We start from the raw sequence: 24,422 nt of genomic DNA, 5'->3' as shown, positions 1-24,422 counted from the left end.
ACTTACTCCCAAGCAAAGGACATTTCCTCCAATTGCTCCACAAAAACAAAAGCTATCAGATCCAAAAGGCCCTAACTTCCTGTCCTCCCTAACCTGGGAAGTTGGTACCTCAACCACTATCCTCCCATCTTCCTTTACATCTCAGAAGCTGAGGTCAGGTGCAACCTTTTCCACCTATGCTGCTAATCCCACCTTATACCATCGCCTCTAAAAGCTTGCTACTCAAACTGGGATCCCCACCCAGCAGCACAGGCATCTCCTAGGAGCTTGCTGGAAATGCATAATCTCAGCCCTACCCCAAACCTGCTGGAACAGATTGTTCATTTTAACAGATCCCCAAGTGATTTATATGCACACTGAAGTTTCAGAAGCAATGCTCTAGAACTTTGCCTGTAAGCAATAATCTCTCCCTAAAAAAAAAAACTACCTAAAGAGTCAGTGAACTTTTCCTGCAAAGGACCTGACTGTAAATATCTTAGACATTATAGTGCAAAAGCAGTGATAGACAAATATGTAAATAAATGGGCATGCCCGTGTTCCAATAAAACTTTCTTTATAAAAAACAGGCAGCTAGCAGGATTTGGCCTGGGGAGCATAGTTTACTGACCCCTGACTACAGTACAAGGCACTGGGCCGACTTAATACCCACTGGCAATACCCACTGCTCACCATCCCACCCATAGATGTGTATGGCGCGGTTGAAAAGGGACTATGCAAAGAATCAGAACAGGGGCCTAGCCCTGGCCTGACCACCCACCATAGCTACGTAACCCTGCTAAGCCTTCCTGAGTCACCATTTCCTCATCTTTTAAAAGGATGTAAGAATATCTATCCTTACATTCCTCACAGATTTGCTTTAAGGACAAAATGAGGATACGTATGAGCCAATACTTTGAAATCACTTTCTTTCTTAAGGATTCCGGTTGAAGAAAGAATCTTCAGGAAGTTGCCCACTCCTCCCTTACAAGTGGAAGGTAAGTTCAGTTTTTGTGCAAGATCAGTCACATGCTCACGAGGCTCTTAAAAACCTGTCAACTCATATTTTGATTCATACTGGACAGGCATCATAATCATTAGGATTTCACTTAGAACAAGATAAACCACTTCCCCAATCAGCATGTATCACATAATAAAGCAGACCGTTCACTGGGATTTTTGGAATTTAAAAAGAAAAAGGCAGTTTGACAGTCCTTGGAAAAGAGCATTTCCAACTGCATTCCAATTATGTTCTTCTCAGCAGACCCCCAAGACACTGCTAACCCATCAGTGAGGCACAGGAATGTTTTTTCCCTTTTTCTCTGACCACAACTATCTATTATATGACTACCTAAATGACTGGTGGATAGCTCAATTTACTAGTGCACAGATGAATACGTTCTGGAGGCAATAGCTCCAAAATGTCTCAAGTCCAAGGACTGCATGGCTTTTGCAACATTTTAATCATCCGTCAACCCCTCTCCACAAGCACACATAATAAAGATGTGTTTAATACCATCCATTGTCTGGTTCTTGGTACCTAAAAGGAACCCATGGTCTTTTTCTTCTGCAGAGCCTGATAAAATAAAAAATGAGATGCTAAATGTGGGATCAGCTCAAGCCAGCTGTGTTTGTGGATGCTGAGCTACAGAGAGTTGCAATTCGGAGGCTATCCCCTGGGAATACTTGTTCTTTCTTTCACAACTGGACACAGAGGTGAAATCGATTCAAACAAAGAATCACATTACCTGCCCTGATATACACCTGATGCACCTGTTGCTGCTGCTTCTTCTTAATCCGAGAATACTGCCGCTTCAGCGCGTTGATATCTGTGGTCATGCGTTCCATCATCATACTGTTGAAAGCTGCATGGTATTCACTTCGACAGGAATTGATTGCTCCTGGACTCAGCTCGGCAATGTTATTAGACCGCAGGCTCTGCTCTTCATTCAGTTCTGCACTCCAGGGGAGAGACATAAGGACATGGTGTCACGGAGGTTTAGAAAGGGTCTAACTGAGCGCTGATGACACTATGCCCCGGGGTAGTATCTTAATTTCCAGAGAATTCGAACCACAAAAAAAAAAAAAGTTCACTACAGTTTGTCTGGTATGTGTTTTTCTTTGACCCTGAAGAGATTTCTGCATTTTCTTATTAGCCTAACTGTGGATCTGAAATGAGCTGTGTGGGTTCACTGTTGGATTTTTTATTACCACTTTGGTCATTATGTAGACCTAAGATCAACTGTGTCCACATAAAAGTCACTGCCGTTTTCTAAAATTCCTTAGGAAGAGAGAACCCCAGGTGTCTAAAATCCATTTAGAGATTTGCATATAACTGTGATATATAGACTGATTATAGAGTTCAGTCAGTCATTAGAAGTGAGTTTTTCTTAGGTTAAAAATAGCAACACATTCTATAAAATCATCAAAACTTCAGATCACTGCATCTCTAGCAATGAATGTTTGTTTTCATTTAACAAACATTTCCTGCTGTCTACTATGTGTGTTTTGCCCAATGTGGTTTCTACTCCTGTGACACCTACAACTAGTAGATTTGGCCCTTAAGTAAAATTGAGATTACATCTAAGAAGCAAACGAGGCACTGTGTGAGAGCGTATACACATACACCACAGGTTTTTCTAGCACAATACAGAAAAGTGGCCTGGGAACCAGCTTTTAAAAAATAATTAATGGGGGATTTCAACTATGTTAACATCTACTAAAAGTGTTATTCAGATAAAACCTAAACATCAGATAAATTTACTTCCTTTTCACTGAAAACACTTTTTTAAGGAGAAAAAAATTAAAGGGGACCAGCTAACCTGAACTTAATTAAAACTGACCAGAAAGGCTCATGATAAAACTTAGGAGAAAGTAATCCTACCATCCTGAAGCACATAACAGCTACATAGAAAGAAAAACAGAAGGGAAAAAAAAAGGGGGGGAGGTGGGGGGACACATACCCAGACTACAGAAATGCAGATGCAAAAATTTTAGAGTTAAAATACATATTGATTTCGTGGCTAAACACCAAAAGCTGAAATTCAGGTCACAAAGAGAAAGGGCGGAGGGTATGACAAAATCAATAGGACTCTTGCTGAGTTTAGGTTTTTTAAAAGCCATTCAAAGAGATGAGAGGAGAGTACATAGCAAGTACATAGCAAGGACATACACACAAAAGCACATGAGCCAAAACTACACAGCAGGCTAAAACTCAAAACGAGTGAAGGCCTGAAGAACAGACTACCACAAAACTACCAAAAGCAGAAGAAAACAGCCAAACAAAAATAAACCTTCTACACACGAAGAACAAATATGAGAAAATAGCCCCACGAATCTGGGAAGGTAGTAGGAAGCTAGCGGAGGGCAAAGAGAAGGCAGAGGGGCCGGATAGCTCCTGTCTCCGTCCTCTTTCACAAGGAGAACAGTCTTCAAACTAGAAGAGGTAGAACAAATGTCCTAAAGGAGGAACCACCACCCAACAGAGGAAAGAACATAGTGGGAGGACCATGAACTGCTTCCAAAGAGTTCGTTCCATCGATGGTGTCCAGACCACAGAAGTCCATTCTCCACAAGAAAAAAAAAAAAAACAAATGTAGCATAGCATCCAATTCAAAGAGGGACACCACCAAACTGCAGGGCATTAAAAGGTGAATATACAGAATATTAAAAGTTCTGGAAGTCATATCTTTTGAAAAACTCTGAACTTGGACCATAGGGAAGGATTTGTGGGGTGTATGGCTGTTCTCAAAGATTTGATGAGACGTCCAATAGAAGAGGGAGTAGACTTGTTCTGTTTTGTTCAAAAGAACTATTAAAAGAACTGATATGTGGAGCTTATCTCTTCACCACTAGATGCTAAGCTAAGCAGAGGGATCCAGCAAAATGTCTTATATAAGAGATAATGAGTTTCTATGGGCGCCTGGGTGGATCAGATGGTTAAGCGTCTGCCTTTGGCTCAGGTCAGGGTCCCGGGGTCCTGAGATCGAGTCCCACATCGGGCTTCCTGCTCCTTGGGAGCCTGCTTCTCCCTCTGCCTCTCTCTCTCTCTCTGTCTCTCATGAATAAATAAAATCTTTTAAAAAAATAAAAATAAATTAAATAAATAAATAAAGATAATGAGTTTCTAACCATTCAAATTCAAGTAGAGGCTATCCTAATGTTTCAGAGGACATTTCTATAGTGGAAAAGAAGCCAATCTATATCAATTAAACAGCATGTGGTAATAAGCATATATTATATGCCAGGTTCTGAGCTAAGGAACAGAGCAAACAAAGTGAAATCAGATAAAGTGGGGGCAAAACATATCAGAAAGAAAAAGGAATAGGTATGATGTATGCAACAGCGAACAGAGAGATCCTACTAAATGATAAAGTAGGGGCGCCTGGGTGGCTCAGACAGTTAAGGGACCAACTCTGGGCTTGGGCTCAGTGGGTGATCTCAGGGTCACGAGATGGAGCTCTGCCTCAGGCTCCCTGCTCAGCAGGGAGTTGACTTGAGGATTCTCTCTTTCTGCCCCTCCCCCATGTGCGTGGGGCATGCGCACGTGTGTGCACTCGCTCAAAAATAAATAAATAAATCTTCTAAAAGAAAAGATAACGTAACACAGAAGACACTTTAATAAAGACCTTTAGTACTGGTAATCAGGCCAGGAAACAGCAGGCATTTATCAGACACAATAATAACATCTTTGCTACAATGAACCAGGACATTAGGATCACCGACACAGAAAGCCGCCTCTTTACCTTTAATTTGCTTTTGGTACTTCTGCAGTTCAGGTGCCAGGAGCCCACTGAAAGGCCCAAGACACCCCACTGCATTAGCGATAGCATCTTCATCGTCTGGGTCGTTCTCCTCATCACTGTCTCTGACCTTACCATGTCGTCTTGGAAAACATACAAGAAGAAAAAAAAGTATGCAAAGAAAATAGTGGTGTTTTTTAAAAATAAATGATACAGTCGCATGGTTTAAATGACATATACATAACTTTTATATATAAGTATACATATAACTTACATATAAAAAGTCTCCCTCCTCTCCCTGTCCAACTTCAGCCCCTGCCACCTAATTCCCAAAGGTGACCCTTGTTACTAATTTCTGATGTATTCTTCAGTTTCATTATGCATTAAGTAAGCAAATATAACTATACCATCTTATTTTTCTCCTCTTTTCGAATAAATATTAGCATACTACATACACTCTTTCGCACCTCACATCTATTTACCTAAAAATCTCTCCATATTCACACACACAGCTTCCTCATCTTGTTTTTATCACTGCACTATATTGTATGCATGTAACCCACGTTATGGAACCAGGCCACTAACAATGCACACCTGAGTGGTTTCCACTCCCATGCTTACTATCATAAGCAATGCTGCCATAAATAACCTCATACGTACTGTGTTTTGCAGGTGTACAAATATATTTGTGGGATAAGTCATAAGTCATAAGGGTAGAATTGCTGGGTCAAAGGATATATGTACTAGTAATCTGAGGAAACACTGCCAAACTGCCTGCCACAAATCTTGTAATAATTAACCTCCAACCAGCAATGTGCAAGAGTGTTTCCCTATAGCCTCGTCAACAGAGTGCACATCAACCTTTTCAATTCTTATCAATCTGACAGATAAAAACACAGAGTCTCAATCTAGTTTTAAGCTACATTTTTCTTAATACAAGTGATGTTGCCTCCTTTGTAAACTACCTATTCCCATTCTCTCATCATTTTTCAATGGGGTGGTCATTTTCTTATTGCTATCTAGGAACTTTATATATAAGAGATATCAATTACAAATATTTTTTCACAAATGTTTTTGTTCCTGCTTATGGAGGTTTTGTTTTGTTCTGTTTTCAGTCATGCAGAAAATTATTTTTAAAGTACTTAACTTTTTCCCTAGTGTTTTTGAATCAGTTAAGGCCTTCCCAGTTCCAAAGAACTAAAGATATTCTTTCACATTTTCTTCTGCTAATTTTATTATTTCATTTTTTTCCATTTAAATACACTTTTTACTTTTGATTTGATATGCTAAGTTTTCAAACACTAAATTTCTATATATTTGTCAATTTCAGTCTTTACATTTTAAAAGTAGCTCTTTAATAGTTCTACACTATTTTAATTATTAAAATGTTTAATGTTTGATATTTTTAAGTTTCTAAATATTCCTTTAGTTTATGTTCCAATCTTTTTTGGAAAGTACAGTTTTAAAAGTCTCTCTCTTGAATTTCAATCAAAACCTTTGGGAAAGAGACATTCAGATTTTAAGTACCAAAATACTTTGAAAATATATATCTGGGGTTTAACAAATAGGAAGTTACAATAACACATTAAAGTACTAAGTCTTCCATCATGAAAACAAGAAAAGGGCGGGGGGGGAAAAGACCTTACCCAGAAACTGAGGTGGGTTTAACTGTGGCTGGGAATGGTGTAATGTTGTAGGTATATTTTTCCCTCAACTCTGCCAATTGTGGGAAAGGGAATGGAGCCATAGAATAAACAGTCTGAAAAACAAAACCAAAAATGCCAAGTCTGAAATGGTGGCCTTAAACAACTCTTATCAATCCTGGAAAAACATTAAAGTTTTATGATTTGGATGTGAAGAGGTAGATTCTGCTCCTTACACAGCAGGTGGAGAGATTCCACCTCAATGCTTTTCACCTGCTTTAGAGAAAGACAAAAGAGTACTGATAAACGCAATGCTGAGTTCTCAAATCAATCCAGCTGTGACTGGGCATTCCAAGTGGTGCACGTGGGTGGCAGATGGGGCAGTCTGACTTCCTCTGGGCCCAAGTGACAGATGGGTTAATTCAGAACTTCACAAGCTCCTATTACTTCTTTTTTTTTTTTCATGAGGGCCTGAACTCATGACCCCGAGATCAAGACCCGAGCTGAGATCAAGAGTCCGATGCTTAACCAACTGAGCCACCCAGGTGCCCCCTATTACTTCTTTAACAAAGTACCCATCAATGATCTTCATATGCAATGCTTATTTTTCAAAGCTTTGTTTGATGATTTTTATAGACATTTAATGTCAACTTTCTGGACAAAATTAAGTCTAGTGGATGGCTTTGTGATCAGCTGCATGCTTTCTCCAAAGATACCACCTTTTCAAATGTCTGTGAATGAGTTCTAGGTGAAAATTGTTAGCTGTTATTTTTAAAGAAAAATAAAACAAGAAAAAAGTGACAGGGTGTAAAGCATAGGCTGTTAAAAATCTATAAATAAAAATGGGAAAAGCACCTGTGCTTCCTCCAGAATTTCAAAATTATATAGCACTCTATCAGCAAGAGGAAAGTAATCCTGTTTGCTCTTAATTTTATTAAAATTTAATTGCTCCAAACATATTTCTTCAATCCTTCAAGTACTTATTCACCAGAAAATGTATATTAATCAGTTTCATTTCTCCCAGGAAGCCATTAACCTAAAACTAACAATGTTATATGTCAACTATACCTCAATAATTTAAAAAAAGAAACCCATACCATTTGGATTCAAATTTAAAAGATGAAATTATCAATGCTAGGAATTTCAAAACTCCTTATAGATGAAGTAAGATGTCTCACTGAAGACAGTAGGGTAACCAGATGAAAGACTCACTTGTGTTTTATTTTTGCCAGTTTTATAAAAAGTTATCAAAATATTCCCTTGTCTGGCCTCATGAAGGAAGCCGACAAGAAAGGAATGAGAAGTCCATCCTGCCCCTACTTCATCCCATGCTGCCCCAGGGTAACTGGCCCGGGCTCCTAGAAAGCTCCTTCAAGCTTCAGACACCTGACCAAAAAGAAAACTGGCCCCACTGGTGCTTTCATTCTCTATTTTTGGTCTTTTTTCCTCTATCCTTTACTTTCAGTTAGTCATTCAGAGAAGAAATCAGTGCTCCTGAAACAAATGTGTTTATAGTACTTCTTCGCATATATTCACTCACTTATTTGAAGTTCTCACATCTGAAGGCAAGTTTATGCCAAGAATGTACATCACACATCACCACAGTCCTCAGAGTGCCCAAGAAGCTGTAGGTTCCCACCTTCATAAATCAGAGATTTACAACAGATTCCAAGGAAGGTATGTTACAAATCACCTTAGAGCCAAATATGGTACACTAATAGAATCCTAGGTCTAGAAAGGAATGTAAACATAATTTAGTTCAACCTCCTTCTGCAGCAGAAATTCCCTCTAGAGCATCTCCAACAGATGGTCACAAAGGCACCACTTAAACACTTCCAGTTACGGGCACACATTATTTTGCAGAGCAGACGGTTACAATTTTTGACAGCACTAATTAATCAAACATGATCCTTCTATTGGACAAGCATCCACATCCTTGTAATTTCCACGCCATCACTGATGGAAAAAAGTGAACAGTCCAGGGGCGCCTGGGTGGCTCAGTTGGTTGAGTGTCCGACTCTTGGTTTCAGCTCAGATCATGACCGCAAGGTCCTGGGATCAAGCCCTGTGTCAGACTCCGTGCTCACAGGGAGTTTGTTTGGAATTCTCTCTCTCCCTCTCTTTCTGCCCCTCCCCCCATCTCTCTCTCACTCTCGTGCTTTCTCTCTCTCAAATAAATAAATAAATCTTTAAAAAAAGAAAAAAAAGTGAACAGTCCAAGGGCAGATCCTACATCATGGCACCGGAGCACTCCCCTCGCCCCCAGGTAACAATCATTACTGACAAGCACTTTGGCGTAGGTTTTCCCAAGCACCCACAGACCCGTCTAACAACAGCACCTAATTTTTCTCTCTGTTGCCCTCAAGGAAGTCATGAGAGACTTTGTCAAACGTCTTACTGAAATCCATATACACGATTTCACCGGCATCCTCCCAATCTCTTTTCCAGACACTATCAATTTTTAAAAACCTGCCATTGCTAATAAAAAAAAAAATTTTTTTTTAAAGCGATGTGATTTACAGAAGGAAAAAAACCCAGCAGATTATTTTATGTGTGGCACTGAGAACTGAAAGAACTGGGGAAGACCACCAGGGAGACTCCTTCCACATCTTCAGGTCGAAAATAAAGACCTTACACGCAGTCCACATTTTTCATCTGGAGCCATTTCAGGTTTGCTGACGGATTTATGGTCCACCAGAATTGGATCCCAGCCACTGAATTCATTTTTTTTAAAAGAGTGAATACAGGAAAGAGGGTGCCTTGAAATGACATTCACCATTTCTCTCCGTAACACCCTATGATGCCAAGGAAAACTAACAAGTCAATTTACGATCCCAACTACCAAGGTACATTTAAATAGACATTTATATTTAGATACTGCTGGAAAAAAATTCTGTTTCTTTTTTCATAACTGACATGCATTAGAAAAAACATGAAAACATAAGTTGTACAAAATTAGGCTCAGTTCATCTCCACCCAGATGTTTTCCTCAGCAGAAGAAAAGCCACTAAAACGGCATCTAATCAATCAAACCACAGCCTGCATTTTTCCCTCTAGGATTCTCCTAAAGCAGGGGAATGAGGTCGTTCTCTTTTCTCCTAATTCCTAAGATTAGACATTTTTATAGGACAAAGATGGAGTATGTCAACATATCTCTCCTTTGTTCTGGCAACTTTTAAGTGAAATAAAATGTTGCTTTATTTTTCTAAAGGGGACTTCAGCCTTGAGAAAGACATGTTTTGAATAAGGTGGAAGCGGTATGCTGGGTGGTAGGGAAAAAGTAGCAGGCCGGGAGTGGAGGACTTGGCTCCCGATCCTGGGTCCACTGCCAGACAACCTAAGGAACTGGCCACACGCTCACTCTCTGTCAAGTGAGAGGATCAGGTTAGTTGATCTTTAAGCTCCTTTTATTTTTCTTTAAAGATTTTATTTATTTATTTGAGAGAGAGAGAGCAAGAGCTGGGGGAGGGGCAGAGGGAGAAGCAGGCTCCCCACTGAGCAGGGAGCCCACCACGATGCGGGGCTCCATCCCAGGACCCTGAGATCATGACCTGAGCCGAAGGCAGATGCTTAACCGACTGAGCCAGCCAGGTGCCCCTTTAAGCCTCTTTTAAACCACTGCTTCCGGGTGCCTGGGTGGCTCAGTCGGTTAAGCATCTGCCTTCGGCTCAGGTCATGATCCCAGGGTCCTGGGATCGAGTCCCACATCCTGGTCCCTGCTCAGCAGGGAGTCTGCTTCTCCCTCTACCCCTCCCCCCTGCTCGTGATCTCTCTCTCTCTCTCATGCTCTCTCTCTAATAAATAAATAAAATCTTTTTAAAAATTTAAAAATAAAAAAAATAAACCACTGTTTCCCTAAGTGTTGTTTAAAAACCATCTGCGTCAGAATCACCCATGGGCTAAATGTCTGCATTCTAACATACTCCTGAGAGGTTTCTCCTACACAGTCAAGTTTGAGAACCACTGCCTCGAGTTCCAGTGTTCTATGAGTCTGTGTATTCACTAAGCAACCAGGTGTATTCTTAACAGTACTCTAGGTGTTACGAGGATACAGAGTAAAATGAGGCCCCTATCATTAAGGAACTTACCACTTCATTAGAGAAATAAGATTAACATATTTTAAAAAATACCAACAAATGTAAAATCATCTCTAATTAGCATCGAGTCAGTTGTTGAAACTCTTACGTGCTGAAGGAACACCGAGGCGGCCTCGTTGGTGAGGGCTGAGACGAGAGAGGCTGTGTGGGGGTGGGGGAGAGAAGGGAGTGAGCGGGGCCCAGGTGGGCACATAGCTTTGCACAGAGAGAGTGTCAGAGGGGCCCACAAGCCCAGGCACGAGCACAGATGGCCGGGTGGGAAAAGAGCTCTGACCAGTGCAGAAGGTTCCGGCCGCAAAGTAGTGGGAACACCTTGCATAGGTAAGGCACAGGGCAGCCAGAATGGAGTCTTCCTCCCCCCATTCCCTTCTGCTCGCCTTCCTAAGCCAGAGGCTTGTCGGTTGCCTTTGTCTCCCCCATTTCTTTCTCCCTCACCCTGTATCCATTTTCCATGGCCAAGTCCTATCGACTTCGCCATCTAAGTATCATCTCTGCTCCATCCTTGTTTCTACCCATCACTGCCTCTCATGGGCTCCTGCTATCAGACTTGACCCCTTCAGGTCCACCCTTCACAGAGCCGCCCCTGCCTGCATCTGACGGAAGCCACAACTCAGACTACTTTCCTTCTCTCCTTAGGACCTTTCAGGTCTTCTTTTTTCCCTTTCCAAATCCTCCACAGAATCCCTAGAATTCCAGCAAGCACGATTTCACAACCACTGACCTAAAAGGGCAAGTCCAATCCTTACCACGGGCTGTGGTCTTCCATACCCACCCCGAATACCAAGCTCCTTGTAGTTTCCTTCACACACCGCAAAGTTTTCCACTGGCTATGCCTTTGCTCATGCCACTCCCTCAACCGTGAATCCCCTTCCTGCTCTGCGCCACTGCCTCTCACACACACACACGATCTCACGTGTGCAGGCAGCCCCCCCACACACACACACGATCTCACGTGTGCAGGCAGCCCCCCCACACACACACACGATCTCACGTGTGCAGGCAGCCCCCCCACACACACACACAATCTCACGTGTGCAGGCAGCCCCCCCACACACACACACGATCTCACGTGTGCAGGAACCCCCACACATACACACACATACACAGAGCCTGACCAACGCCATCCTTGAAGGTAAAACCAATCATTATCTTCCTCAAGGAAGTCTTCTGACAGATACAAATGCGCAAAAATATTTGGAGACGTTAATATAGGGCCTAGAAAACTAGGCTGAAGCATTTTATTTACTGCAGTTAATAACAAGAAATCATTGAAGGCGTTACGAAGAACCACAAAATGACCCAAGCAGTGTGGACGATCACTCTGGCAGCAAAATGCCAATTGTATTAGAGCAGAGAGAATCTAGAAGGAGGGCCACCAACTGTGAGTGTTATTTAATTCAGCAAACATTTATTGAAAGAGAGAAGGCAGGAAACTAATCGCAGACTCTCAACAGGTATTTGCTTAATGAAAAGTAATAAATTTATTGAGCAGCTCTGGTAAAAGGCAAAGTGCTAAGTGTTTATAAGCAAACCACAGTCCCTGTCCTCAAGGAGCTCAAAAATATCACTAAGGAAATAAGATGGTCTTCAATTAAGGTAGAATGTGATGGGGGCACCTGGGTGGCTCAGTTGTTAAGCGTCTGCCTTAGGCTCAGGTCATGATCCCAGCGTCCTGGGATCGAGTCCCGCATCGGGCTCCCTGCTCAGCCAGAAGCCTGCTTCTCCTTCTCCCTCTCCCCCTGCTTGTGTTCCCTCTCTCGCTTTGTCTCTCTCTGTCAAATAAATAAATAAAATCTTTAAAAAAAAAAAAAAGGTAGAATGTGATAAATGCTCACGAGAGACGTATAAAGAAAATGCCATGGTGATTCAGAGAAATGGGAGATGATTTTCGTTGAGACTCTCAGAGAATGTTCCACAAAGATGGCATCTGAACTGGAACTCTTCAGGAGGAGGCAGGCCTTGAACATGAGGAGGTAGAAGGGAAAGACTGAGCAGAGGGGTCACAGGGACAGAGGAGGCATATTCCCAGGGATTTCTGGGAGCACGGAAGACAGCTTGACCTGACTAGAATAAGTCAAGGGTACAAAATGGAGCAGCCGTGGCTGAAAAGACAGGTTAACGCCAGACAGTCAAGAGCACTGGATGCTAAGCTGAGAAATCCATGCTTCATTTTGTAGGCAGTACGTGGAGGTAGCCACTGAAGTTTCATGAGGGAGGAAGAAGGGACGGTATCCCAAAGTCCTGCCTTGGGCATACGATTCAGGCAGTTCTGCAGGACATAGAAGACCCCATACGTGGAAAATGCCAAGCATGGACCTCGCACCCAGAGCCCTGTTCAATAAAAGGTACCTCACTCTGAGAGAGAATGAGCGATGATGCAGCAATGGCCCCGGGACATGTGAGAAGAGTCGGGATCAGAGCATCGACGTCAGCGTCAGACAGACCCCTTCCTCCTCTAAGACAGGAAAGAAGGAAGAAGAGATGAGAATGCAAAGAAAAGCTGAAATAAAAAACACAAATGCTTAGGGAAGTTCTATCGGGTGGTCAACATTCTCAATGAGTCAGGTAGCTGTCTGCTAAAAATCAGGGATTCCGACAAGGAGCCGGAGACACCAGGAAACGAACAGAGGAATAGAAACTCCCCGCTTCTCATGCCCTAAGTCAGGGTGGGTCTGAGTCTTTATTTTCCAACCTGTTGACTGGGCCCGGCACCCAAACATGATCTCACGCATGGAACCCAACATAAGGGTAAAAACTGAAACCCAGATAAAGGAGAGAGAAACCACAGAGAAAGAAGGAAACAAGGCCCAAGGACAGCGTTGGACAAGACCCACAGTGGGCAAGGGGAACAACCGGCAAAGGAATCAGGAGCATCAGAGGAAAATAAGGGTAAAATTATATTACAGAACCTAACAGAAGAGACAATGTTAACAAATTTGCTGTCTTTTCTATACTATCAATTTTAACGCCTTCGTGAATACGATATTGAGATATAATAACATGCCAGAAAATAACAAAACCCTTCAACTCTTTCACATTAAAACTTACTACTAGTACATAGATCCCAGGGTCCTGGGATCGAGCCCTTCGCCGGGCTCCCTGCTCCCTGCTCCCCGCTCCCTCTACACCACACCCCCTCCCCACTGTGCTCGCTCTCTCCACCTCTCAAATAAATAAATAAAATCTTTTAAAAAAATACACAATAACAGGAGTAGAAAATATGGGTAAAACAAACCAAAATGCTGATTAGAATAAACTTCTTTTGGGCGCCTGGGTGGCTCAGTTGGTTAAGCGATTGCCTTCGGTTCAGGTCATGATCCTGAAGTCCCAGGATCGAGTCCCCACATCGGGCTCCCTGCTCGGCAGGGAGTCTGCTTCTCCCTCTGACCCTCCCCTCTCTCTCTCTCTCAAATAAATAAATTAAATTAAATTAAAAGAATAAGCTCCTTTTTATCCTCAATTTCTCCCCCAAAATATTTATGTTGCCCCACAAGTCTCCCTTTCAAAGGTTAAAAATCAGAATTCAGGGGTGCCTGAGTTGCTCAGTCAGCTGAGCATCTGACTCTTGATTTCAGCTCAGGTCATGACCTCAGGGTCCTGCGATCAAGTCCCCCATCATGGCAGGCTCTCTGCTCAGTGGGGAGTCTGTTTGAGGATTCTCTCCCTCTGCCCCTCCCGTGCTCACACACTCTCTCTTTCTCTCAAAGAAATAAATAAATCTAAAAAAAAATCAGATTCGAAAGTTTTGGGGATTTTTTTGGAGGTTGGACTTTTAAGCAACACAGCTTGAATGGAAGCATAACAAATATCCATTATTCATTTCTTCCTTCCTCTTGTGACACAGATTCTGATCAAATTATATATAGACTTGTGGTCAAGTGAACAACTAAATCTGAGGGCTGGCCAAACATATCTCCCCAAGTTCCCTGAGGTGGGGCCATGCTGCCCACTCACCTGCATGAGTTCGTGGCTTTCCAGAAGGTCATTCTCTAGCATCTCCTGGGTAAGGCGCCCCATGGTGCTATAGAATTCATCTGCTGTCTCACAGCATTCTATCTGCCTAGGTAAAGAAAGGACAGAAGAAGAAAATGTTTAGGACCCCCATGCTGTTTATCAGGTATATATTGCAGGTGCAAAAGGATGTGTCGCCTCTTGCCATCAAAGTTAGCAATCAATCAACAAAAATCAAGTTAGCAATCAACAAAAATCACAATCCTAGGCACTTGCCTATGGCTTGGTCATAGTTTGCATGTCCTGGCTTGCAATTCTCTGCTATTCCCAAATAAACCCATTTTTGCTGATTTTTTTTAAAAATCACAATCCTGGTACACAGTCTGCAAAAAAACACCAAGGGCAGCTTAGAGGTACTTATTACAGGGTGAGTTCCTATCTTTCCTATCTGCTCACCAGCCTCACAGCCCCACCTGTGGCATCTTTATTATTTTCCTGTGACACAGTCTACATCTCAGAATGCCCACCACCGATCAGAACTAACAACTAACAAACTTGGGTACTGAAGAACAATCACCCCCTGTAAGGAATCTGGGGCTCTTCATCTGCAAAATGGTGATATCATTGATAGACTGAAACCAAACCACACAGGTGAAAGATGAGAAATACAACAACAAGAAATTTTCTGCCTATTTCATCATTCACAGGATGCTTTCACAGACAGAAATGTTTCAGTTCTTCTCCGGGCACCAAAGCCAGCTGGAAATTACACCCTGCTTCTTGCATTTGGTTCTACATGTAAATAAAGAAATCTGTCACCTGGCAACCTATAAGGCAGGTTAGACTTTTACCCTTCGTCTAGAAGGGGAAAAAAAGGAATAGTCTAAAGCAAAGAGCACCGTGGGCAGCTCTTCCCACCCACGGGTCCTGTCCCCGTGTTTTAATAAAATAGCCCTTCTGGCACAGAAAAACAAATAAGTAAATAAATATGTATTTGAAAATAAAGCAAAAGTACTGTGTGTTTGTATTCTCTATTACAAAGTTCTTTGTACAGTAGGATAATTATGCCCACCAACCATAAGACATACACTTTGACATACAGTAATGTCAGGGAATTTCCATGAGGCCATCCAAAAGAAACATGATGATGGAAAAACTTCCGTTTCTGGAGTGCTCTTCAATCCCACTGCCATTAAATGAAATAGACTGTTGAAGTGTTATTACAAAACTAGAGAGTGGCATGTGGGCATAATTGAAAAAGTGGTTGTTTACCCTGAAGGGTGAGGAAGGGAAATAATGCTTCAGATGAGTTCTGAAAAATATTCTCCAGGCTGACAAAGGAAGAAAAAACTTTCCAAAAATGTGGATGCAGGAGACAGCAGGCCCTTTCCAGGTCCTGCATGGAGCTCCACGCAAACAAAGGTGGCCAGGAGGCCCGCATGGCCAGAGGGCGACGGCAAGAGGGAGGGTACAGAACTGCAGACAGCAGAGGGCACGTGCCTGCTGAGCCTCTTCGGGGCAAGAGTCACTGAAAGGCACTTCCCAGGGAGTGTGGGAACAGATGTGCCCTCGGCAAGGTTAGCTGGAGGTCCCGTGGCAAGTGTAGGGTATGACGGGAAGACCAGGGAGGAAACACCTCGCTGGGCCAGGATGCCATGTGAGGGAGCAAGGCAACGCAGAGCGTCAGAGGAGAAAGGATACAGGAGAGACGCCAGGGAAAGTGCGCCAAGAGGCCCCAGCTTACATATTCCCAAAGCACCCGTGGTGTGAGAAGAAGAAATGCCAAGTTGCAGGAGTAAGGGAAACGGAGAGGTCCCATGGATCTGTTGTTCATGATTTTTCCAGTGGAAAGTTTGTGGGGGAGGGATACAGACACTGGAGTCAGAAAGATTAAGTCCCAAGCTCTGCAACTAATGAGCTATGTGACCATGAGCTAGTCAATTCACCCTCCTGGGGTAGCTTTTGCACTGGGAAAGGCAGGAGAAGAATCCTGCCTACTTCCCAGGGTTATGCGGAGAACCGAATGAGATCATGTGTTTAAGCTGCCTGACATAATGATGGCACTGTAGGCTCTTGGGTGACCTGTGTTGGCTGCCCTTTCTTTCGCGAAACAAGTGGCATGCTCAAAACACGTAGAAGTGTAGTGAGCAAAGACGCTGAAACATTTAAAGTCCCACCAGTGTGATTCCTATATCCCCTGAACTTCATAAACAATACCTGTTTAGTATCAGTAGATTCACATTACTAAAAGTGCAGATTCTAGGGGCACCTGGCTGGCTCAGTCAGTGGTAGAGCGCGTGACTCTGGATCTTGGGGTTGTGGGTTTGAGCCCCACGTTAGTTGTAAAGACTACTTAAAAATAAAATCTTAAATAAGAAAAAAAGTGCAGATCCTAGAGCTAGGATATCTGGATTCAAAATCAGGCCCTTCCACTTACTGGGTGACCTTGGGCAATTCACTTAACTTCTCTGTGGCTCAGTTCCCACATCTGTAAAATGGGGGTGAGAATAGTACATACCTCATAAAATGATGGCGAGGACTAAATGAGTTAGTTTCACATCTAGAGTGCTTAGAGCAATGCTGGTCCACAGTGTGACATCCCTGGGAGGACTAGACAAATAAATTCTGATCCTACACATAATGGATAGGGGGGAGTAAAACCAGAATCTCTTCTTTTCCTCCTGCCCCATAACTAAGAACTAGCACAAAGGTGACTGAAACGGACTCAGCACAAAGTAAAGTGCTACACTATTTTAATCCCATAAACTAGTTACCCAGTAACTAGCCTATCCCACCCACAGACACTATCAAAGTTCAAAGAGCTTCAGGCATAGAGTAGGTTGGAAATGTAGAACTGCAGAAAGATCTCGTTATTGGGGGGGGGGAATGAAAAGATAAGTAAACAGCGTGCCAAATCCCCAGTAGACTCATTTATTTGCCCAGCTCAAAAGCAGTGTACCATAAAACAAAAGCAAAGGAGATAGCTATGTGATGTTTCAAAATATTTATACACAATAATGATCCTTCTAAATCCCTGAATTGATAGTTGGTGGATCTTTCTTGCAAAAAAGTATGAAATACTGCAAGTCTCCCAGGAAACAACTTATCATAAATAAAAAGACTAGTTAAAAGGTTTTTGAAACAAAATACTGTCAGTGATTTATTAGTTTTCTGACATGTTGTCTATGAGTATCCACTCAAGTCATTTATAGCTCTAGGAAAGAAACATTAAAAACTTCTCTGCCTCTTAACTATAAAAATTTCATCCTAATGTCCCTTCCATTACCCAGAAGGTAGAATTTTAACATAATAGTCATAATATATTAGAGATGGGTGAAAATATCCTCCTTTTTACAGTCCTGCTACTGGTAACAAATGTAAGTAACATCTATGTGGTAATATGTTTGGTAGTAACAGATTTCATCACAGAATTAATGCTTGATGAAAGGAAAGAAGTTCCAGTGTTCTACTATTTTTTTTAAGTAGGATCCACACCCGAAGTGGGGCTTGAACTCACGACCCTGAGATCAAGAGTCGCATGCTCTACCAACTGAGCCAACCAGGTGCCCTCTGTGTGTTCTACTCTGGACTATGTACTAAGCACCACAGAGATACCTTATACATATTATCTCATTTAATTCTATCATGACCCTGAAGGACAGAACTAAATAAATACTAAGGATTCAAAAATCATCCAAATTGTGAATGTTAATCAACAAACACAGCTACTCCTCTCCGACCTTCCTCTTCTATCTCGTTCCTCGCCCCCCCCATCTTCCCAACTAGAGACTGGGGAGAGGCTGCAGAGTAAACCAGCCAGAACACTAGCACTGAGGAGGAGGAGATCTACAGACCTGGAAAAGCCTGCCCCCTTCCCCAATATAGATTCTATTTGCCCCCCAACAATCAAGAATCAGCCAACTAAGATTTCAGAAGGCTAAAGCAATTCAACTAAGTTCCCAACTTTCTCTATTGCTCCTACTTAAATATAGATGCTTTTCACTTTAGAGCACAAAATTGCTTAAGGCCCTCCACACCACGGAACAGAACAAAATGGGGAAATCACTTACTCTCCTAATTTTGCCCAGATGGCCAGCGACACTCTCAAGATGATTTCTGAACCTTCAAAGAAGACTGAATCCCAGATCTTTAAGACTGTATGGTTAGGGAGGCATGTAGCAAAGAGAGTCAGAAACCACTGCATCGTGAAGACATTCGTAAGTGGGGGCTCGTATCCACCTGAAATAAAACAAACACTCTGTGTTTCTTCAGAATAGATGCTTTGCAAGATATAAAATAGCTTTGTTCAATCATCCATGTCCACCAAATATGTTACATTTCCTGGCTGATTTCTTTAGATCTCTAAATTCTGGTTCTTTCCTCCTTTTTCTCTTTCCTCTTTTTGGAAGAACATAGGTGTGTTTGATTAAAGAAAATCTCAATAAGGGATTTTCACAAATTCTTTATGATAGTTCAGAAATCTTTTTTTTTAAGATCTTATTTGACAGAGAGAGAGAGAGCGCGCACGCACAACCAAGGGGAGCAGCAGGCAGAGGGAGAGGGAGAAGCAGGGAGCCCAGCCTGGGGCTCGATCCCAGGACCCTGAGATCATGACCTGAGCCAAAGGCAGATGTTTAACTCACTGAGCCACCCAGGTGCCCTGATATTGCAGATATCTTAACCTAAAACTTAATTTGTCTCTACCTATTGTGGGGTGCTGAAAACTAAGGAGAATGTTCTCCTCACCAAAAACAAGATAAAAAGAAAGGATTTTAGCCTCTTAAAAGCAGAATCCAATTTTCAAAACCTCCTAAAGTCCACTTCTATTCAAATGCTGATGATAAAACATTGCTCATTACTTGTCTACTTCTTAAATTATGCCCAGCTCTCAGACCACAGTGGAATTAAACTAGAAATCATAACAGAAAGAGAGCTGGAAAAGCCTAAAGTATTTGGAGATTAAACAACATGAAATTTTAAAATATTGTGAACTAAACTACACACACAGCTCACACTGAAGTTTGAGTTCTCCAAAAACACAGAGCTCCCTCCTACTTCCCCTGATGGCATTAGCTATGTATTTTATGAAACATAAAAATGTAGATATTTAAACTGATCCTCCCTCTGAATTAGACTACGCATTTACCCAAGGATAAGCCAAAAGGGTTCTATTCTCCTGCACTCATTTTCTCTCTTCTTCCTCAAGAACAAAGGAGCATCGTTGTTCAGAGACTTAGAATCTGAGGGCAGTGCTTATGGGCAAGTGCAGGACATTTGGAGGAAACAGTGGAGCCCGGGAAAGCATGTCTGACATGGGACAGGCAGTGTATCTGGACGCATTATGAAATCCCCACAGGTGCACAATGACACTGCGCAACCAAAGTAAAGGAGATTCAAATGGCTGAGAAGGAAATGCTGACAGACACCCAGGCGTCACTAAAATTTCCAGGGTCCTATAATTACCGATTAGGTCCTCACATCCTTTCATATTTTTCCAGATTTAAATGCACGGGTGGGGAACTGGCAACCATTTACAGGAAACACAACAGACTTCATTATTCTTCCTGGTACCCTGCACCTAGCCAGGCAAGTGCAGGCAGTGGGTACAACCACAGCCGTGAGCTCGGGTGCTTCAGCAGGCTGGGCGATGCCCACCAGAAAGCAGCGACTTGGGGCCGCCTGCAGAGCAGAGTCTCCATCCCTGCCTCAACCCAGGGCTCCGAAGCTACCTGGAGGTCCTGGGGAGCCCTTCTCCAGAAAGAGCTGAGCCATCCATCTCCAGTAAATCTAAATACCCTTACCATGGATAGATAAAAGGAGCACTGAACATTTTAATCCGAAAGACTGTTGGTTTATCTCCTAGAACTTAAGGAAGATGTGTATTCCTCTCTCCACAGGCTCCATGGTTCAGGGAAAACCACAGTCTGTGCAAATTGTACTGTTGCTCAGCTTTAAAGAACTCCTGTGGGTTGGTACCAGCTGAGAGCAGTTTAATTAGATGGTAAGACATGGATTCCACTCTTCATCCAGAGTGCACTATATCATTTTAGGTGTCAATCCGGGACTGGTAAAGTATTCGGTTCTTGATGGACTTCCCAACCAGGACCACTCGGAGGTTCAAAATGTGGCCCTATGATGTTTTTCAGTTGTGTTTTTGTTCTCTAACCACCTATTTCATTGCACCAAATGCTCATTAACAGAAATACCTGAAAACAAGTATTTCCGCTCAAGGTTTAGGCCTCAGGTGTACTGTGGAATCAGGGAAGTAAAATATTTTCAAAGGTGTAACAGCACTGAGTCATCACTACCTCCACTTTCCTTGTTTGCAGTTCTCTGAAGAGTATCCAGGTGCTGAGATAATTCGGGGAGCTTCAGTCTCAAGAGATCTCTGAAGACAGCCATATCCACAGACAAAGCCCGGAGATTATTGACAAAATAGCTTTCAGGGAGTACCTTATCAATAAGGTAAATCATAATCTGAAGAAAAAGATAAAGAGTAAGATTGCTTCCTAAAAACTGGGATCCCCACATGTCCTAAATAGAAGGAACATATTCAAAAATGCAGTTAGCCAAAGCACACCATCCTTCCAATGTGTCAGTACCGAATGTTCTGCACTTTCAAGGCTCATCTCCATGCCAGGTAAGGAGTGAGTGGCATAATTATTAAAGTAACCCAGACCCATAGTCCACTGCTGTCTAAAGTTTCTAGATGGGCCACTAGATCTGAGTTCAGCCCCTAAGGAGCTGTGCTGGAAAACCCTCAGCCTCACTCAGAAGTGATGAAGCACATGCCCCATCAGCAGCCAGCGGGAATCCCAACACTGGCTCCCTGACGTCAGCAGTTTCACAACCTTCTTATGAAAACCAAGAGCTGAACCATCATAAACCCCCCCAACGAAAGCAAGTCTCGAGATGCACTTAGAATAACCCAGTTAATAGAACTGGGAGCGGCTTTTGATCCACTTTCCTCTCCCAGGTGAATGCAACAAGGGTTTTGTTTGAACACATGGTACTTTCAAAATCTGGCTTTCTTTCGTAAGATTGTCTCACAAGTTCTTCAAATTACTACTTTCATTCTTACTTTTTAAATTTGTGTTACCTTTGCTAAGAGGTCAAGAACCACAAGAATGACCCAGCAAAACACAAGAGTTCTATATGTCAATCTCTGGTCCTTCCCCTGTCAGCTCATATCCTCTGCTGTGTTCCTCCCTCCCTAGAAGACCACTCCCTCCCCAGAGCACAGGAAAAACAAAATTAAGAATAAAATCATAGCTGGCCCTATATGATGGTCTCACATTTTAATTTTCAGTCTAACACAAAACTCTATTTTCCAAGAAAATTATCTCCCAGACCTGACAAGGGCCCATCTTTCCCTCATCTCTGGCTTGTAATTTCTACTTTTTAGGGCCATTGTTTTGACTAAGTCAATAAGGGCTGGGCTGTACTCTTGAGAGGGTCCCTCTGAGACCTTTATTACAAGACTTGGCAGGTGGAGCTTAGCAATAAAAGGAGTACAGTATATTCCATCTGTGTGGAGAAAGGAGGTCCTGAGTGTAATGTTAGGTATGTCACTCCACCCACTAATATATTTTGAAGACCACACATTAGATCTTAAAAAAAAAAAAAAAGTTAGGATAAATAATGGCAATAGAGCAAAAATAGTCTCTTCAACAAATGGTGCTGGAACAATTGGACATCCACATGCCAAAAATAAATCTAGACACAAACCTTACACCTTTCACACACACACAAAAAAATTCACTCAAAAGAGATCGCAGACCTAAATGTAAAGTGCAAAACTGTAAATCTCTCAGAAGGTAACAAAGCCTAGATGACCCTGGGAATGGTGATGACTTCTTAGATGCAACAGCAAGGATACAATCCATGAAAGAAATCACTGGTAAGCTAGACTTCAAAATTAAAAACTTCGGTTTTGTGAAAGACAATGTTAAGGGAATGAGAGGGCAAGCCACAGACTGGGAGAAAATATTTGTGAAAGACATAGCTGATAAAAGACTGTTATCCAAAATACACAAAGAATTCTTAAAACTCAAGGTAAAATAATGTGACTAAAAATGGGCCAAACACTTTAACAGGTACTTGGCCAAAGATGTATTCAGATGGGATATAAGTATATGAAAAGATCCTTCACATCATATGTCATCAGGGAAATTCAAATTAAAATGAGATACCACAGCACACAACTATTAGAATGGCCAAAATCTGGAATGTTCACAACCCCAAAAGCTGACAAGGATGTGGAGCAACAGGAACTCTTACACATTGTTGGGGGGAATGCAAAACTGTACAGCCACTATGGAAGACAGTTTGGTGGTTTCTTACAAAACTAAATATACTCTTACCATATCAACCAGCGATCACACTCATTGGTATTTACCCAAAGAAGCTGAAAACTCACGTCCACACAAAAACCTGTACACAGATGTTCATAGCAGCTTTATTCATATTTGCCAAAACTTGGAAGCAACAGAGATGTCCCTCGGTAGGTGAATGGATAAACAAACTATGCACATCCAGACAATGGAGTATTATTCAGCACTAAAAATAAATGAGCCACCAAGCCATGAAAAGACAGGAAGGAACCTTAAATGCATACTACAAAGTGAAAGAAGCCAATCTGAAAAGGCTACATACTGTATGATTCCAACCATTATGTGACATTCTGGATAGGGCAAGACTGTAGAGATGGCAAAAAGATCAGTGTTTGCCAGGGTGGAAGGGCAGGGGGGATGACCAGGCAGAGCACAGAGGATTGTTAGGGTAGTAAACACACTCTGTATGAATATTATAACGATAAAGACATGTCACTAAACATTTGTCTAACCCACAGAATGTACAACACCAAGGGTGAATCCTAATGTAAACTATGCACTTAAGGTGATTACGACATGTTGATATAGGTTCATGGAATGTAACAAATGTACCTTTAGTGGGGGATGTTGATAGTGGGGGAAGCTGTACATGTGTGGGGGCAGGAGGCATATGGAAAATCTCTGTACCTTCCTCCTCTCAATTTTGCTGTGAACCTGAAACTGCTCTAAAAAAAAATTATGTATTTTTTTTAAAAGTAAATAACGGAGCCTCAATGTTTTAACAAATAGTTAAAAACAGTTACTAAGAAAAAAACAATAAGTGCTGAAAAGCACACAAAATGGTTTACCTACTTCTCAAATAAATTATATATTTGCCTAATATTTAAAACTTGCAGGAGGAAAAACAGCTGCTGAAAAACATTGACCCCCGATATTTTCCTTTGCATCTGAAGTGATTCTTCATGAATCCAATCTTCCTCTGCATATTCAATGTCTAACCACAAGACTCCAAAATGACGATGATGTCATTTCATGTCACAGAGTTCATTTTCTTAGAAGCAGAATATAAATATTCAGTTCCTCAGCTTTATCTCATCTATCTTTTTTATGTGAATTTTTAGTTTCTCAGGGGTTTCTTTCATGATTTGATTGGCATGTATGTCCCCTCCCCCAGATCTCTCCACCTCACTCCTAACCCGAATTGCTTATTCCAACTTCTCAACAGTTCTCATTTTATAGTCACAGAAATTACATCTGAAAAGAAAAGATCGACTAAAGCTGATAGACTGAGTAAAAAAAAGGCTTAATAAAAAATGTTTTAAACTCATGTATTTGATTTGTCACTGGCTCCCCCTCCCCCACTTTATTTGATGAACAAGTAGTTTCAGAGCTGTTTTCCTTAAGTACAGGAATGGAAGAAAGGAAAGGGTGAATACAGATTTAGACTAGGTCAGGCTGGGTTTATAATTAATTCCACCATGATGCACATGAAACCAGGAGGAACATTTGTTTTCCCGTATGACATTAGTCAGTGACTGGGACTATCACTAAGGTATTTACCACAATCAAACATAAGGCTGGGGTTGGGGGAGGCTCTTGAATACCAATCAATACCATCCCACCCATCACAAAGCATTGCAACCAACAGCAGTTTGAGGGTTCAAATATGAATTAGCAACC

At 42.0% G+C, this 24,422-nt stretch overlaps 1 protein-coding gene across 4 annotated transcripts in view; it reads right to left on the bottom strand.

Moving 5' to 3' along the window:
• The window catches only part of TBC1D30 (TBC1 domain family member 30), a 79,250-nt gene that overhangs the window by 5,269 nt on the left and 49,559 nt on the right, over positions 1-24,422 (bottom strand). For 2 of the 4 annotated variants that reach the window (XM_031026584.2, XM_031026585.2), the window contains 7 exons: positions 20,718-20,886; positions 18,480-18,648; positions 14,413-14,518; positions 6,365-6,477; positions 4,722-4,861; positions 1,725-1,931; positions 1,493-1,552 (listed from right to left, as the gene is read on the bottom strand). In XM_031026584.2, coding sequence (XP_030882444.2) covers positions 1,493-1,552; positions 1,725-1,931; positions 4,722-4,861; positions 6,365-6,477; positions 14,413-14,518; positions 18,480-18,648; positions 20,718-20,886 — 964 coding nt within the window. The remainder of the gene's footprint in view (positions 1-1,492; positions 1,553-1,724; positions 1,932-4,721; positions 4,862-6,364; positions 6,478-14,412; positions 14,519-18,479; positions 18,649-20,717; positions 20,887-24,422) is intronic. The other 2 variants (XM_031026583.2, XM_006731926.3) reach the window with 1 other exon arrangement.

This window comes from Leptonychotes weddellii, chromosome 5, assembly GCF_054177405.1.
Source record: "Leptonychotes weddellii isolate Sample4059 chromosome 5, ASM5417740v2, whole genome shotgun sequence".
Taxonomy (NCBI): domain Eukaryota; kingdom Metazoa; phylum Chordata; class Mammalia; order Carnivora; family Phocidae; genus Leptonychotes; species Leptonychotes weddellii.
Note: the sequence above shows the minus strand (reverse complement) of the source record. Positions and strands in the feature narration are given on the sequence as shown.